Source organism: Colletotrichum orchidophilum (genome assembly GCF_001831195.1).
Source record: "Colletotrichum orchidophilum strain IMI 309357 chromosome Unknown Scaffold_153.1, whole genome shotgun sequence".
NCBI classification, from domain to species: Eukaryota; Fungi; Ascomycota; class Sordariomycetes; order Glomerellales; family Glomerellaceae; genus Colletotrichum; species Colletotrichum orchidophilum.
The window spans coordinates 1-14,269 of NW_019173109.1; the positions used below are offsets into that span (position 1 = coordinate 1).

The 14,269-nt window shown below is 54.4% G+C and overlaps 7 protein-coding genes across 7 annotated transcripts; 2 read left to right on the forward strand and 5 right to left on the reverse strand.

Annotated features, from left to right (window-relative positions):
* Window positions 1-234: 234 nt before the first annotated feature.
* Window positions 235-756, reverse strand: CORC01_12420 (glycosyltransferase family 31; the record flags this gene model as incomplete). Its single annotated transcript, XM_022624041.1, has 1 exon — window positions 235-756. One exon carries the CDS (start codon window positions 754-756, stop codon window positions 235-237), a length of 522 nt encoding a protein of 173 aa, XP_022469421.1.
* A 1,463-nt stretch (window positions 757-2,219) lies between these two features.
* CORC01_12421 (major facilitator superfamily transporter) lies at window positions 2,220-3,918 on the reverse strand (the record flags this gene model as incomplete). Its single annotated transcript, XM_022624042.1, has 4 exons — window positions 2,220-2,359; window positions 2,416-3,167; window positions 3,223-3,606; window positions 3,665-3,918. 4 exons carry the CDS (start codon window positions 3,916-3,918, stop codon window positions 2,220-2,222), a joined length of 1,530 nt encoding a protein of 509 aa, XP_022469422.1.
* Window positions 3,919-4,254: 336 nt separating this feature from the next.
* Window positions 4,255-4,506, reverse strand: CORC01_12422 (uncharacterized protein; the record flags this gene model as incomplete). The annotated part of the gene is made up of 1 exon (XM_022624043.1): window positions 4,255-4,506. The coding sequence occupies one exon, from the start codon at window positions 4,504-4,506 to the stop codon at window positions 4,255-4,257; it is 252 nt and encodes an 83-aa protein (XP_022469423.1).
* A 359-nt stretch (window positions 4,507-4,865) lies between these two features.
* Window positions 4,866-6,299, forward strand: CORC01_12423 (uncharacterized protein; the record flags this gene model as incomplete). Its single annotated transcript, XM_022624044.1, has 1 exon — window positions 4,866-6,299. The coding sequence occupies one exon, from the start codon at window positions 4,866-4,868 to the stop codon at window positions 6,297-6,299; it is 1,434 nt and encodes a 477-aa protein (XP_022469424.1).
* A 704-nt stretch (window positions 6,300-7,003) lies between these two features.
* Window positions 7,004-8,020, forward strand: CORC01_12424 (uncharacterized protein; the record flags this gene model as incomplete). Its single annotated transcript, XM_022624045.1, has 1 exon — window positions 7,004-8,020. One exon carries the CDS (start codon window positions 7,004-7,006, stop codon window positions 8,018-8,020), a length of 1,017 nt encoding a protein of 338 aa, XP_022469425.1.
* Window positions 8,021-9,356: 1,336 nt separating this feature from the next.
* On the reverse strand, window positions 9,357-11,036 carry CORC01_12425 (uncharacterized protein; the record flags this gene model as incomplete). Its single annotated transcript, XM_022624046.1, has 1 exon — window positions 9,357-11,036. One exon carries the CDS (start codon window positions 11,034-11,036, stop codon window positions 9,357-9,359), a length of 1,680 nt encoding a protein of 559 aa, XP_022469426.1.
* A 306-nt stretch (window positions 11,037-11,342) lies between these two features.
* On the reverse strand, window positions 11,343-13,020 carry CORC01_12426 (uncharacterized protein; the record flags this gene model as incomplete). The annotated part of the gene is made up of 2 exons (XM_022624047.1): window positions 11,343-11,962; window positions 12,021-13,020. 2 exons carry the CDS (start codon window positions 13,018-13,020, stop codon window positions 11,343-11,345), a joined length of 1,620 nt encoding a protein of 539 aa, XP_022469427.1.
* Window positions 13,021-14,269: the final 1,249 nt, after the last annotated feature.

Below are 14,269 nucleotides of genomic sequence, written 5' to 3' on the forward strand. Positions count from 1 at the left end.
TCAGGAAACCAAAAAAAAAAAAAAAAAAAAAAAAAAAAAAAAAAAAAAGGAAGGGAAAAAAACCAATTTACCCTAACCCCATCCAAATCCCCCCCAAAACCCTCGCCCCTCCCATTAGCCTTGCCCTCCCCCCCCTTTTCCACGCCCTCTTTTAGAGCCCGACACCACCTAACCTTTTCGCCCCCGTTCTCCCCCCCCCTCCCCGCCCCCCCCCTCACCCCCCCCCTCCCACCGTCACCCCCCCTGGCCAATCTCAGTAGCCTTGGCATCCTCCCCCTTTTGCACGGCATCCTTGAGAGCCAGATACTCCTTAAACTTTGGCGCACCGTGATGCGCCCTCATCTCTGGCATCGCCATGACGCCGCCAATGGCATCGTGAACCCTCACGCCCGCCATCGTCCCGTTCTCGCGCGGGGTCCAGTCGCCGACGACCACGAAAGCATCGGCATCCCGCGCCGTGAGGTCGAAAGCCTCGAGCTGCGCCGCGAGGCGGTGGCGGGTGCCGTAGCCCGTCTTGACGAGCAAGCCGACGTCGGTGCGGTAGTCGATGGGGAACTTGGCCGGCTCGTACAGCCAGGCGTCCTTTTCCGTGCCGGAGCCGCGCCACCAGTTGCTTACGCCGGCGACGTTGAAGTGGAAGGCCAGGACGAGGGGGTTGTCGTAGGGCAGGACGAGGAATAAGAGGGCGTTGCCGACGAGGAAGGCGAGGAAGAGGAGGATGAATAGGCGCCTGATGCGCGGTGAGGGGAGGAACATGTTTGGTTCTGCTGGCTGTGATTGGTGGTTGAGGCGTTCGAGGTGAGTGGGATGTGGTGTGGTGAGGTCGTCATGAAGGTGGTGGCCCTCATACCCCGGCAATTGGGCAATGGTTGGCGATGCAAGTCAGAGTCGCATAAGCAGAGCCGCGCGATGAAAAGGAAAAGTCCAAGACCCTTCAATAGGACTGGCCGTGTTGCCCAAGTTGCGGGATCCTGATCAACTTGGAAAGAGGGAGGGACGGTTGCTAGGGAGCAGATCGTGACGTCAGCTACTCCTGTGTACTTTGCGTGGTTGAGCGAGAAGTAGCAGTCGTCAGGGGGAAGAGTCTGATGAGGTGGTTCGTATCGTCGAGCTGAAGATATCGCTGGATGTTGTCAATGGGCGGATAGTGTGAAGCTATCGCAATGGATGTAGGTGCAACATTGTAAAGGGAGGCGCGATGAAACTTCAACAGACGTCGTTGGAGGAGTGAGAGACTAGGCCGCCACGACAGAAACATTATTAGGCTTGGTGCTGCAGGCCAACCGCCGCTTAAAGAATGAGACGGCTGAGCAACACTAGAGACGGAGAAAAAAAAAAAGCCACCCTCAGAGAAACAGCCCAAAAGACAAAGCGCAGCAACTGATGCGCGCCAAGGTCGCCCCCCTCTCGTCTGGCCTGAAGAAACCGCGCCACCGGCAGAGATGTTGCGTAATAGCCCATTGGCCGGATACCTGGCCAGGCCAAGAGTATACCAAGGGCACACCAAGAGGTATCTCTGATCGCCGGTGATGCTCTCACTAGCAAAAATAAAATAAGTGCCGTTTTGCCGCGGTGCGCGATTTTGTCTTGGGACATCTCGGTGCTCTCGGGGTGCCGGCCGCCCTGGACGCCCAGGAAAAGTGACATCGGCACAGCCCCAGCCGAGGGAGGACACCGAACGGGGGCACCATGAAGCGGATGGGTAGTTCTTCAGAGAATTGCGCGTCTCATGTCCATGTCTGGTCGAAACATGCGACGCCCCCTTCCAAGACTCCGAGTCTCTAAAGCATTGCAGCAATTTGACAGGAACATAAAGACTTTCTCTCTTCTTCCCCTCCCCCTCATTCCGATACCAACAGAGATAACCCCTCCACATGCCCCTGTTTTTGTTTCATGCCATTGCGCTTGGTTCGTCACGACAACCCTGCTCAGTTCATCCTGGTAGCCGTTCTCAATGAGCCAACGCCCAAAGGGTCACAGTTTGGGTTCCACAGCGACCCCCTCCCTCCTCCCAAAACTCCCGTTTCGGGAGGACCCATTTACGTCGGCACGATCGGGCATTTCCCCGGCTAGAAGAGAGCTCCACGCCGCCGATCCCCATCTTCGGGCCAGCCCGAGCCGTCACATTTCCTCAGCAACGTCAGCATATGGTCAGTGGTGAAGAGCCGTATCATTAAGTTATTTGATCTCTCATCATCATATGTATCTTTGTAGTTCCATCAAAACTTGACCGTATCAAACCTGCTCTTTTCCCTAATGGTCTTACCGAACTTGAAGAAAGCCCAGGGGACTGGCAGCAACCCTAGGGCAATGAACCCCAACAAACTGCTCGCCCACCCGATGCCTAGATTCGTATACACTAGATGAAAGCACGTCAGCACTTGTCACAACTTTTGCATAGCGTGGATAGCCTACTCTGGACAATAAATAGCGGAAATGCGCCTGCAAGCAAGTACCTAGCCAGGCTACTCGCACTCGCGGCGCTGGCGATCGTTGTCCCCTGATACACATCGACCAGGTACTGTATCGTGCTAACAAAGAGGCAAATGTTTCCCCAAGCAAACGGCACAATGGCGACGACAGGACTTGCCCAAGAAATGTCCTCTCTCGCAGTCCACCCAAACCAGAAGAGCCCCAGCGGCAGCCCGATACTCCCGACCAGGGCCGGGTATAACCGGTACTCTGGCGGAGTCCGATGGGCGGGGAATTTCTTCGTCTGCGGCATATAGATGACCCTGTTGCAGAAGATGACGGTCAAGGCTCCTAAGACGCAGCCGACCGCGATGGAGATGAAGACCAGGCCCTGCTGCTCGATACCGAAGCCGTACACGGTGCTAAACACGTACGGCAGCGCTGCGAAGAAGGAGAAGAGGGTCGCGAACTCGCACGCCACGTACAGGCAGATGAAGGAGACGATGGGCTCTGTGAACATCATGCGTACAGGTCGAGTCAGCGCCGTCGTTGCGAAGTTCCGGATACGCTGGCTTGTTGGTGGCAGCGGGTCCAGGGGAAGGCCCAGCTGTGCTTCGCGCCGACGCTTGAGTACGGTATGGTAGGTCTCTTTGCTGAAAAAGGTGGATATCGTGGCGGTGACGATGAAGAAGAGCAGGGTCCACTGCGTCCATCGCCAGCCCTTGCGGTTCACCACAAAGGCTCCAATCACTGGGCTATTCATGTATGTCAACAAGCGTGAAAGACGAAATAGAGGACTCGCAGACTTACCCCAGTCCCGGACCGAGGAATGGCATAAGGATGTACGCCGTCGACGGCAGCGCTCGTTCCGAGAGCCTGTACGTCTCGTTGATGGTACCCGTTCCGATCGCTAAGCTGGGAGAGAGACAGAACCCTGCGAGGAACCGCAGAATACAGATTCCGGCAAAACTGCGGCAGAAGCCCACGCCTAGAGTGAAAAGCCCACCCAGAGGGAGGCTGACGAGATAGACGGGATGCCGGCCCACCGTCTCCGACAATGGAGCGCCTACGACAGGACCTAGACCGAGTGCGAAGACATACATCGATAACGGGACGATTGCCTGCGTCATGGTCACGCCGAATTCCTCGACGAGCTGGGCACGAGCGGGACTGATGATGGAGGTCCCCAAGCTTCTGTCAGGTTGTCAAAACTCATTGGTTCTCTCCAAAATGTGTAGGCAGGATTACCTACGCGGTGAAGGCAGCGAGGGAAAGCATGACGACTTGTCTTATCTTGTATGCCAATGGCCAGTTCATGGGGTTATGAGAGTCTGTGTCCCAGTTCCATTCCGGCTTGCTTTTCCCATCGTTGCACGGTGGGCTTGCTGACGGGTCGATGCCGCCCGACGGAGGTCCCTGTTTCTCTGAATCTTGCTGGAGGTGGTCCTGGTCAGTGTCAGGAGTTTGAGTCTCCTGCGAGGAGCGAGGAGCTGTTTGTGATGCCATTGAACTTTGGTAGCTTTTTGCCAGTGGGAGACCTAAACTATCGAGACAGATATAGGTTTTGGAGAAATGCAAGTTCAATTCAGAACTTGTTGCGATTGCCCGAAGATGAAACCTTGAGGTGAGTCGAGTGATTAGTGAACTGGCCGTGACGGCAACTGATTATAAATCGATCAACAAACAGTCCGGCGCAAACACCCCGGGCGATCAAGTCAAGGCCTTTACGAGCCTGTACGGGGCCTGATTAGCGTAGTCTATGGTTTCACGGCGCAGAGAAAATCCTCTCTAGGCTCGTCCCGAGCAAGCCATCTGACGACATTGGTCTGCTTTGTCTCAGAGCTAGGGTGCGGCTGCCAGATTGCCGTAGATGCAGCCAAGCAGCGACAGCGAGAAGCGATAACGTCTTTGGTGGATCCACAGGGGAATGAAGTCCGTTCGAGGCATCGGCATCATCGAATATCGACCGACCGTTGACGGTCCCGGCATTAAACATTTAGTGGCCTTGTCTGTTGTCTCGCGCGATGATGCTGAGAGGTCCACGAAATCGGCCGTCGGCCATGGCGCATTGACAAGCTTGTGGCACTTCTCCATGGATTGGCATGGGTGTTTGCAAAATGTTGATTCACTTGGGAGTGCAAATTGAAGTTGAGATGTTCAGTGACGAAAGATATCAAATTTGATGAAGCTGGGGAACGTCTGTCACATGTACCCCGAGCCGTCAAGGAATGACCGGCAGGGGTTCTCACAGCGGTCGGCGACAGGGGTGGGCCCCCCAAGCCTCCACTGCGACCCGGGAATTTTCCACAGCACCTTGGGCTCCGGCATCCCTGCAGAAGCTCCCGTCGGGTCCGTCTCGTCTCAAAAATTCGTCCCGTACATTTCTCAGTTCTCAACAGTCGCTTCAAACATCGCGCGATGCGACACCGGAGCCACCACAACCGCCGTCCGTAATGTCCTCGACCGAAACGACAGCATCGACAGCGACAGCAGCAGCAGCGTCATCCGTCCCGACCTCGTTGCTCAATCTCGATGCCCTCTTCAACAACCCCCTCTTCGCCGGCGGCATCGGCCTCGCCAGCCTAGGCGCCGCCGCCGCTTTCGGCCGCAAGGGCGTCGTCGTCGCAGCCGGAGCCGCCCGCCGCCGCCTCCTCGTCAACGTCGAGATCAGCAAGCAGGACCCGGCCTACCCCTGGATCCTCGCCTGGCTGTCGCAGCCACGCGAACAGGCGGGCTTCATCGCCTCACGCATCACCCGGATCCACAACCTCTCCGTTTCGACGACGACATCGACCCAGCGCGGCGCCAACAGCCCGACGAATGCGCACTTTTTCCTGCAGCCTGGCTACGGCCGGCATATCGTCAAGCATAAGAATGCGTATATTGCCATCAACCGCGAGAAGCACAACACGGCCAACATGAACACGGGCGAGCCGCACGAGATCGTGCAGCTGACGACGCTCTGGGCGCACCGTCACGTTTTCGAGGACGTGTTTGGCGAGGCGCACGCGCTGGCAGCCAAGGCGAATGAGGGCAAGACGGTCGTGTACTCTGCCAGGGGCATGGAGTGGGCGCCCCTCGGTGATCCTCGGAAGAAGCGCCCCCTCGGCTCGGTCATCCTAGACGAGGGCGTAAAGGAGGGCATCGTGGACGACGTCAAGGACTTTCTCGGGCGCCAGCAGTGGTACGTCGACCGCGGCATCCCCTACCGTCGCGGATATCTGCTGTTCGGACCCCCCGGCAGCGGCAAGAGCTCCTTCATCCAGTCTCTCGCCGGCGAGCTGGACTTTAGCGTGGCCATGATCAACCTCAGCGAGATGGGCATGACGGACGACAAGCTAGCGTATCTCTTGACGAAGCTGCCGCGCCGGAGCATATTACTGCTGGAAGACGCGGACTCGGCGTTTGTCAACCGGCGGCAGCGTGACGCTGACGGGTACAGCGGCGCCAGCGTGACCTTCTCTGGTCTGCTCAACGCGCTCGATGGCTTGGCTGCGGGAGAGGAGCGCATCGCGTTCCTGACAACGAATCATATCGAGCGACTTGATCCCGCGCTGATCCGACCGGGACGCGTGGACATGATGATGCGCATTGGCGAGGCCACAAAATACCAAGCGGGACTGATGTGGGGTCGCTTCTACGGCGATGTGGACACAGACGGGGCCGGTCGGGAACGTTTCCTGCAGAGGCTGGAGGACCTCGGGTTATTCGGGAACGGAACTGGGGAGACGGCGCACCGATTCACGAGTACGGCTGCGATTCAGGGGTTATTCTTGTTCAACAAGAACGATATGCAGAGCGCGATCGACATGGCTGAGGGCCTTATTCCGCGCAAGTTTGAGGCTGAAGAAGCGATTCCCGAGGGTGCCATCAAGACGCGAGCTTGAAGTTGTCCGTTGAGATATCAGAGGCACGTGGGAGGATGTAAAGCTATGTAACAACATGTATAAATCTGTCTAGACAAAATCTGAAATGATACCCATGCCTGAAACTCGGAATTGATACATATCGAGCGGACATTGTGCTGAGGTGGTCTAGAAGAAAACAAGAAAGAGCATTACTAAGATCGTAATATCCCAATCAGTACAGGTGCGCACCAACGAGGTGCGAATCATCGCTCAGCGCCGTGATACGGGTCTCTTATTACCGCCTTCTTTACTCTTGCCATTTGTTCATTTTGTCATCGGCTCGTTGCACGTGTGTCCAAACGGTTGGAGAGCACCTAGCGCGTTAAGTGAACCACCGCGGTCAAACAGCGGACTTCAATATCACCGACCTTCTTTTCTCTCAATCCACCACCTCGAGCTCTTCTCCACCCGTCAACTAATTAATTCCTACCTTGCCTCACATGCTATTCTGTCAATTGGCAAACGACATCCTTGTAAATCTCGGGGCTGAAGAAGATTTCCATTAAAATACCACGCCAACCGACCGAACAAGGAACCCCGCAGCAGGGGTCGCGCTTATAGGCGCATCCCGTCTCATTCGGACGCTAGGCATCCACCTCAATATCTCACGTTGGTCTCCTCTCAAGACTTTGGTCAACTTCCACGATTGAACAGTGCCTCCATGACACAAAAAACATCACACGATGTCGCGGCAGAGCAACCTCTTCGAATTCGCCTTCTCTAAGAACGGCGGCGGACAACAGCAGAAACCTCGCCAGCACAATCAGCAAGCATCAACGCAGTCCTCATCACCAGCCTCGGGACCCTCATCCTCATCACAAGCCACCACGAACTCCTCACAAAAAAGCGACCGCTCAAGCCCATCCCTCGCCGCCGTCGCAGCAGAAACCCGCGCAGCCCTCCCCCAGATCCTCTCCCACCTCCCCAACATCAGCGCCTCCAAATCAGAAGACCTGCACCTGGACTACCTCCCGCCTCTCAAATCCTCCGCCTGCCCGGGCCACACCCCGCGCGCAAAGATCAAGATCATCAACGCGGACTCGCTCAACGCGGCAATCGACCTCGCCGCGCGGCGGCCCGACGGCGGGCGTGTGGCGGTGCTCAATATGGCGTCGGATATCCACGCCGGCGGCGGGTGGTTGAAGGGCGCTATCGCGCAGGAGGAGGCCCTGTGTTATCGCTCGTCGCTGTATCTGAGCCTGCATAAGCGGTACTATCCCTTCAAGCGCCGCGGGGGAGTTTACACGCCTGATGTCGTCGTCATCCGGGGCGATATGGCGAGCGGTCATAAGCTTCTCGTGCCGCGGGTCGCGTACGATGATTTGCCTGTCGTGAGTGTCCTCAGCATTGCGGCGATTCGGAGGCCAGAGGTCAAATCGCGCAAGAGGACGACGTCGGCGGGGATCGAGGATGTGTTTGAATTCGCAAAGGCGAGCGACCGGACGCTCACGATGAGCAAGATGCGGCTTTGCTTGAGGATGGCGGCGAGTCGAGGGCACAGTCTGCTTGTGCTGGGCGCGTTGGGGTGTGGTGCGTTTAGGAACCCTCCCGAGGAGATTGTCAACTGTTGGCTTGAGGTGCTAGGGGAGGCCGAGTTTGGAGGTGGGTGGTGGAGGGAAGTTTGGTTTGCGGTTTATGACCGGAAGAATGAAGGCAACTTTGAGGTGTTTGAAGATGCATTGGGTGGTGTTCGGGTTTGATGCACATCGGAAGCACAAGGCACCTCAGATATCATGATGCTTCGATCGAAGACAAGATTTCATCCAAACTTTGAACAGATTACGGAGCCAGGAGACAAGTGTAAACCATACGTGTAATTTTTCCGCGTGCATTAGCCTTATGGTGTGTCTCTGAGTGCAGAACGAGGGTTGAGTTGAAATTAATAAAAGATTATTAAGATAGGCACGGACAAGGCCCTGCTTGAGGTAAAAAAGGCGTTTCAATCAGCGTGGTTATGCTGCTCTACTGGACTATCCTAGACTTTAGACTTGAAAGACGGGTATGCAAGTTATAACTCCCGTCATTTTGGTCTTCTCCTGGCCGATCTGGTCAGTTGGGATCCAGAATGGTGTCGTCTGAGTTCTGGCCTCATGTCAAATCTCGTGGACAGACGTACCCTTCCTAACAAAGTAAGAGAGAAGAGGCGCTTTACGAACCTCCAAGTGCCACCCTCTGCGCTATTCCAGTCAGACACCGCCCCCACATGCGAAATATGCCGGTTGCACGTCTTGGCAAATGGGCACATGCTTTGTGCCACCCCAATGGCCATATACAAGCAGTTGAAGGAAACGAAAGAACGGATAGTCGGCTCAAGTCAGGGCTTAGCCTTAGGACAAGGGGCTGAAAATTCGTGAGCTACATAGTCGGGCGCACTCTCCACCGTATTATAGTGTGTTGGTTGACTGGAGTTTAATTATCTTCGCAGTGGAATTTACTTTGGCATGCAGCCATAGCATAATCAACGTAATGTAAAAGAGTTCAGTTTTAAAAAACTGTCTTCATGTAAGGACTAAGTGATGATGCGCACTTCATTATGTCGCCACAGTGATTGAGCCTTTGGTATGGACCATACCAAAGGCTCAAATGGTCTGCAAAGGACCTGGGCTAACGACAATGAGTTCCTCTACCAGGTCGTTGATATTATTATATTCAGTACCCCATTGTGACTAGAACTTTGCCAGGCCATTAGTTTGTTGCATTAACAGCACTGTACAAGCTGTTTGCGGTTGTGGCCCTCGTTCCCGTTACGGCATTCAAGAATCCGGTGCAGCCGGTTCGGTAAGTTCTCGAGGTACCTTATATAAGCGCGGAAGTGAAGCTTCGCTGCATCTACACTCACATGAGCCACTGCTAACAAAAAGATCCCTGGCGCTTGACCTATGCTGAGCGTCTGAGATTGAGCATTATTCAGGTTGCCTTGTGAGGAATGGAGGTGCAGACGAGCTGCCAGGATCATAACGCACGTAGAATCAGCACGTCTGAAGAGAAAGATAACTCCTTAAGTACTGTAAGTGGAACGACCTAGTCACTCCATCATTATTCGAGGATTTCTTCTTCGAGGATTTCCTCAAGCCCATTTTCCTCCAAGCACCCAGCCGGAGCTAGATTTCTGTCCACATTCATCAGGAGGCAATAGTTTGCCTTGTGATACAACATATCCAGGTGCCTGTAGCTTCCACCAAGGGTTGTATCAACTATCCTTACAATCTCCATCAGGATATCGATCTGACCGACGTGCATAGCGGACCACTGGTTCGTCGCAGGGCCGAGAGATATCAGATCTGCGAGTGAACAACCTACATCAAACACCTTTTCTAATATGCCGACACCATTAGCCTCAAAGGCCTTGGTTGGCAGCAGCCGCGAAATGAGTACGACGTCGCGGGCAACGGCGGTAGGATAGCTCAGTGACATGCTGTCCTCGCTGTCTAAGATGGACAACAGCGTCTTGGATACGCATAGCTTCCACACGATGACTTTGAGCCACTGCCGGGAGATCAAGAGGTCGGCTTGCTGCATTTCAGAGTAGTTTGACACGCTCGGGATGGCGTACTTTAGGACGGTTTGTAGTTTCGAGAGATGTTCCGGGTCTGTTGCTTCTGAAGGCGATGTCGTGGATGGTGTGGACGAGTTCCAAGTCGCTATGAAATCTGTATCAAAGTGCCGGAAGAGAGAGATGAGATCGAGGAAGCCGGGAAGAATCGCGGCGTCTGCACTAAGCGGGTCAACGGTGGGAAGACCCAGGGTGCTCTGCAGCGTCAACGGCCGATGTCTCTGCAGCGCGTACGCCCTCTCGGTGATGAACAGAACCCAAAACATGCGCCGAGCGTACGTGGCTAAGACCGGGTCGGTGATGTCGTTATACGTGGCTTCCTCGTGTAGGCGGAGCGTCTGAAGGATGGTGATGGACTCTCGTAGATAGAACCAAGCCGCGTTGTCGTTGTCCATACAGAAGAAGGCAGAGAAGAGAAAGAAGGAGGTTTGCGCGTGGAGTAGGGACTGATGCTCGGCGAGATCGCAATAACGCCTTGCGCGAAGGGTTTCTGAGATGAGGAACTCGGTTGTCGGGAGGACAGGAGCTAGGGTGTCGGGAGATGAGAGTGGCGTCGGGTTTGGAGGTGGTAATATCTCGGGCGAGAGAGAGATGACGGCAGAGCAAGCTGTCATGAGTCCGTATTTCTCGGCCGAGGTTGAGAGGTCTTTTGTGCATTCCTCCACCTGTTGACGATGTAGGATGGGTGTAAGCGGGTATTTGTGTCTGAAGAAAGCATCGAGACACCACTTTATTACGTCCGCAGATACTAGAGGGGAGTGTTGAAACCTATCGTCTCTTTGATCCGCCGTATGAACCGGTGATGGTGGCGTGACTGGTGGTGCCCTCGTCCGAGTCTCATCTCCAGTCTGTCTATTTGCATCGTGGTGTACGGCTACTGGCACAGTCTGCCGCCGATGAAGAGATCTCCGCGCATGACGTGGTCCTTTCGGTCCCGTCTTCTTCGGCACCGCTACGTACGTGCACTCCAGGATCGTCTCCTGGCAGTTGGCGCAGGGCCAACATCCATCGCAGCGGATTTTGCGCGAGCGACAAGGGTCACAGGCCTGTCGAACTTTAGATGGCCTCTTCGAAGCCCGGAAGTTGGATTCCTGTGACATGATGCATATCACTGATACCACAAGGGACCGTGAGGAGGTGAAGGAGATCAGAGAAAAGGTCATGCAGGATGGTTGAAATGGCGGCAAGGGTATGGGGTTTCCTCGCCTCCTGGGCAGAACTTCTCCGGATCTATGGCTAGACTCCGCACTCTCCGCACCCTACAGGGACGTTTTTTGGAACTAGCCCAAGCAAGGGTCTTGCATCACTAGCGTACTATTTCTCCTCAATCCTTTTGAAGAAATTAGGCTATATTTTGGGACCTTGGGAATCTATCCGTACTGCACTCAGCTATTGTTCCGTGGAATATTGAAAAACATGAAAATAGACTTAAATCCTCCCCTTCGCCGCGTGGCAGCGTTTCTCTATTATTACGAAGTGGACTTCTTGACAGCCACTCCATCAACCACAACGTAGTCGCTAAACTTCCTCGCCGGAATTCCCTGAGCGTACATGTGATCGATATCCTGGTAGGTTCTGTTCTTCGTCTCGGGTTGGAAGAAGAAGAGAAGCCCGAGAACAAACACCTCAGCGCCGACAAAGAGGAACATGATCTTGCCGCCCCAGTTCAGCTGATCAGGGTTGATGAAGAAGGGGAATACCGATGACAGCAAAAGGGCTGTGAGCTGCTGGCACACGAGACTGAACGCAATGGTCTTTGGTCTTGTGGCTTGCGAAGCCGTCTCTTGAGCGACGGCCCAACCAAAGCACCCCACTGTCGCGGTGTATAGCATTGACCATGTGATCATGAATGCGAGAAGAGCCATGTTTGCCGAGTAGTTGGCGGTTCCAGCGAGAGACGTGCCGCCGATGATGATTGACCAGCAGCACAGGAATGCGCCGCCGCCAATCAGGGACTTTCGGCGAGGGAGAACATCGGAAACTGTGACTGCGACGCAGTTCGAAAGGAATTGGAGAGTGGAGGAGATCGCAGTAAGTCCGAATGGATCTGACTGGCCGATGAGTTCGAAGTAGTAGGTTTGGTATGTGTCTGGAAGGGATACATTAGCATGATGATCCTCGGAACAAGTGATGTGACAAAGACTCACTTGCGAAGTAGCCGCCAGAGAAGTTCTGCGACTGCAATCCGAGAACCGCAACTAGAGTCCGAAAGCGGTGCTCTTTGGAGAAAATTGCCCTCCAGCTTGTTTGCTTGGCCATATTGGCTTCTCCCGCCGCAAGCTCGAGCTCGGACTTGATGAAGCTGAGCCTCTCCTCAACGTCGACATTCTTGCCGTAGAGCCTGAAGATTGCCTTGCGTGCGTCGTCATCTCTACTCTTCTTGACATACCATACCGGAGACTCGGGCAGCCACGGCAGAACAATCATGAAGAGCGTCGGGACGAGGAAAGTCATGGCAAACGCTAGGCGATAGCTCCATTGGCCGTCAATCTTGGAAGAACCCCAAGCGGTGATGGAAGAGAGGAAGAATCCAAGAACGATGATGACGTTGGTTAACGAGCTGAGGGAGCTTCGGAGAGCTGGGGGCGCATTTTCAGTAACGTAGAGAGGAGGTGTGACGGTTGATAGGCCGACTGAAAACCCAAGGAGGAGTTTGGAGACAAAGAGGACTGGTAAGCTTGGAGCGAACACGAGCGCAAACGAGGAGGAGAGGGACAGTCCAACGGCTGTCCAGAGAACGGCTCTTCGGCCAACGATGTCGGCGAATTGGCCGGTCAGGAAGGCTCCAAAGACCTGACCGATGGTGCTGGCCGCGTTCCAGAGAGATTGCCAGAGGGCGGGAATAACATATTGGTCTCCCACCTGGTAGTAATCTCCGTAGGCTTTTCGGAACTCGGGGAAGGCGATGGCGGCGCCGGAGAGTCCAGAATCGTAACCCCATCCGAAGACGAGGGACATAACGTACAGGGCCCAAAAGACATATCGCTTGTCTTGCTTGAGGTTTGTCAAGAGACGCTGATATTGTTGCTTGGGTGTCAAATCTTGCTTCTCAGTGGCCTTGGACACGGCGACTTCGTCTGCAGGTGCGAGCTTCTCGATGTGGTCGTGAGCGACGACTGTTGCCGCCTCTGCTGATTTGGTATCCATTGTGGAAATGAGCAAGGCCCGAGGAATACGTCGCGGACTTGAGAAATAAAGGGATGATTTTGGATGTTTCGAAAGAATTTCCGCTCAATAATCAAAAAGACCGATCCTGGCGACTTTATACAAATTTCATGAGGAGGTTCCAGCCAGCCATGGGCTCGTTTCCGAATAACCTGGACCTCTCCATCGGACGATGCCAGTGACAGCAGTCCCCACGGGGAACATGGCATGGGGAAAATTAAGCGCTAGTGAGGAGAACAGTTTCTTGGGTTTGCCATCCATCTGGGCTAGCCTGCCGAGAACCACATGTCTCGCTGGAATTGCTCGTCTGGTAGATCATAGTGCTACGATGCCAGCGGTTGAAATGGTTGAATTACGATTCGCTATTTGCCCCCATAGTGGAGAACTGGCAACTCACTAACACAAGCTATGAGCCACGGGCCACGGCCATAAGCCATGGAAGGTTGGCTGAACCGCCTCCGGGGAATCGATATTTTTACGCAAGATACTGCGATTGTCCCATTTTCACGCCATCACTTTGTCATCGGCTGGGAGCGGAAAAGACTGTTCATCCAGTAAGACTCGGGTCAGATACGGTGGGGCTGGAATATCTGGTCACACGATCCAATACTCCATGTCTGTAGTATAAATCGATATCACTAACTGTGAATGAAATCAAGTCGACACAACTGCGAACGGTGTTTATTGTGCTCTGCACGCGTCATATGGCTTTGAATAAAGCCAATCTCATCAAAAAAGTTTCTCATTTGTCGCGACCCCCTCGTGGTCTAAACGACCTCAGGATCTCCATTTGCGGAAGGTCTTTGACTTACATATGTTTCAAGGCCGACATTGTTAATTGTCAACCTGGACCTCATGATGTCCAAGGTATGAGCCAACATGCCATGGTACATCCCAAGTAAGAGACTCCAGGGTATCACACCAGAACCGCGGTCAAGCGTTTTCCGAGCGAGGCGTGAGATATGATTCCAGCATCGGGCTACAAGGCGCTCCCCCCACTCACCAGTCAGTCCTTTGCTTAAACGTCCCGAAAATTTCAGCGTGCTGCAGCCGTTGATCCCACGTGGAGGGTACGGTTCTCGTTCCGGCAGGCAATGGTTTGCCTTCTCCATGTTTCTCCACTTTGCCGGGTACCACTTGGTTTCCACATGCAGGCCGCTCGGCCAGCGATCAAGTTTGAGTCGCAGAGAACCGACTCCCAGAAGAGCACTGCCAAATCTTCCCAGTCACA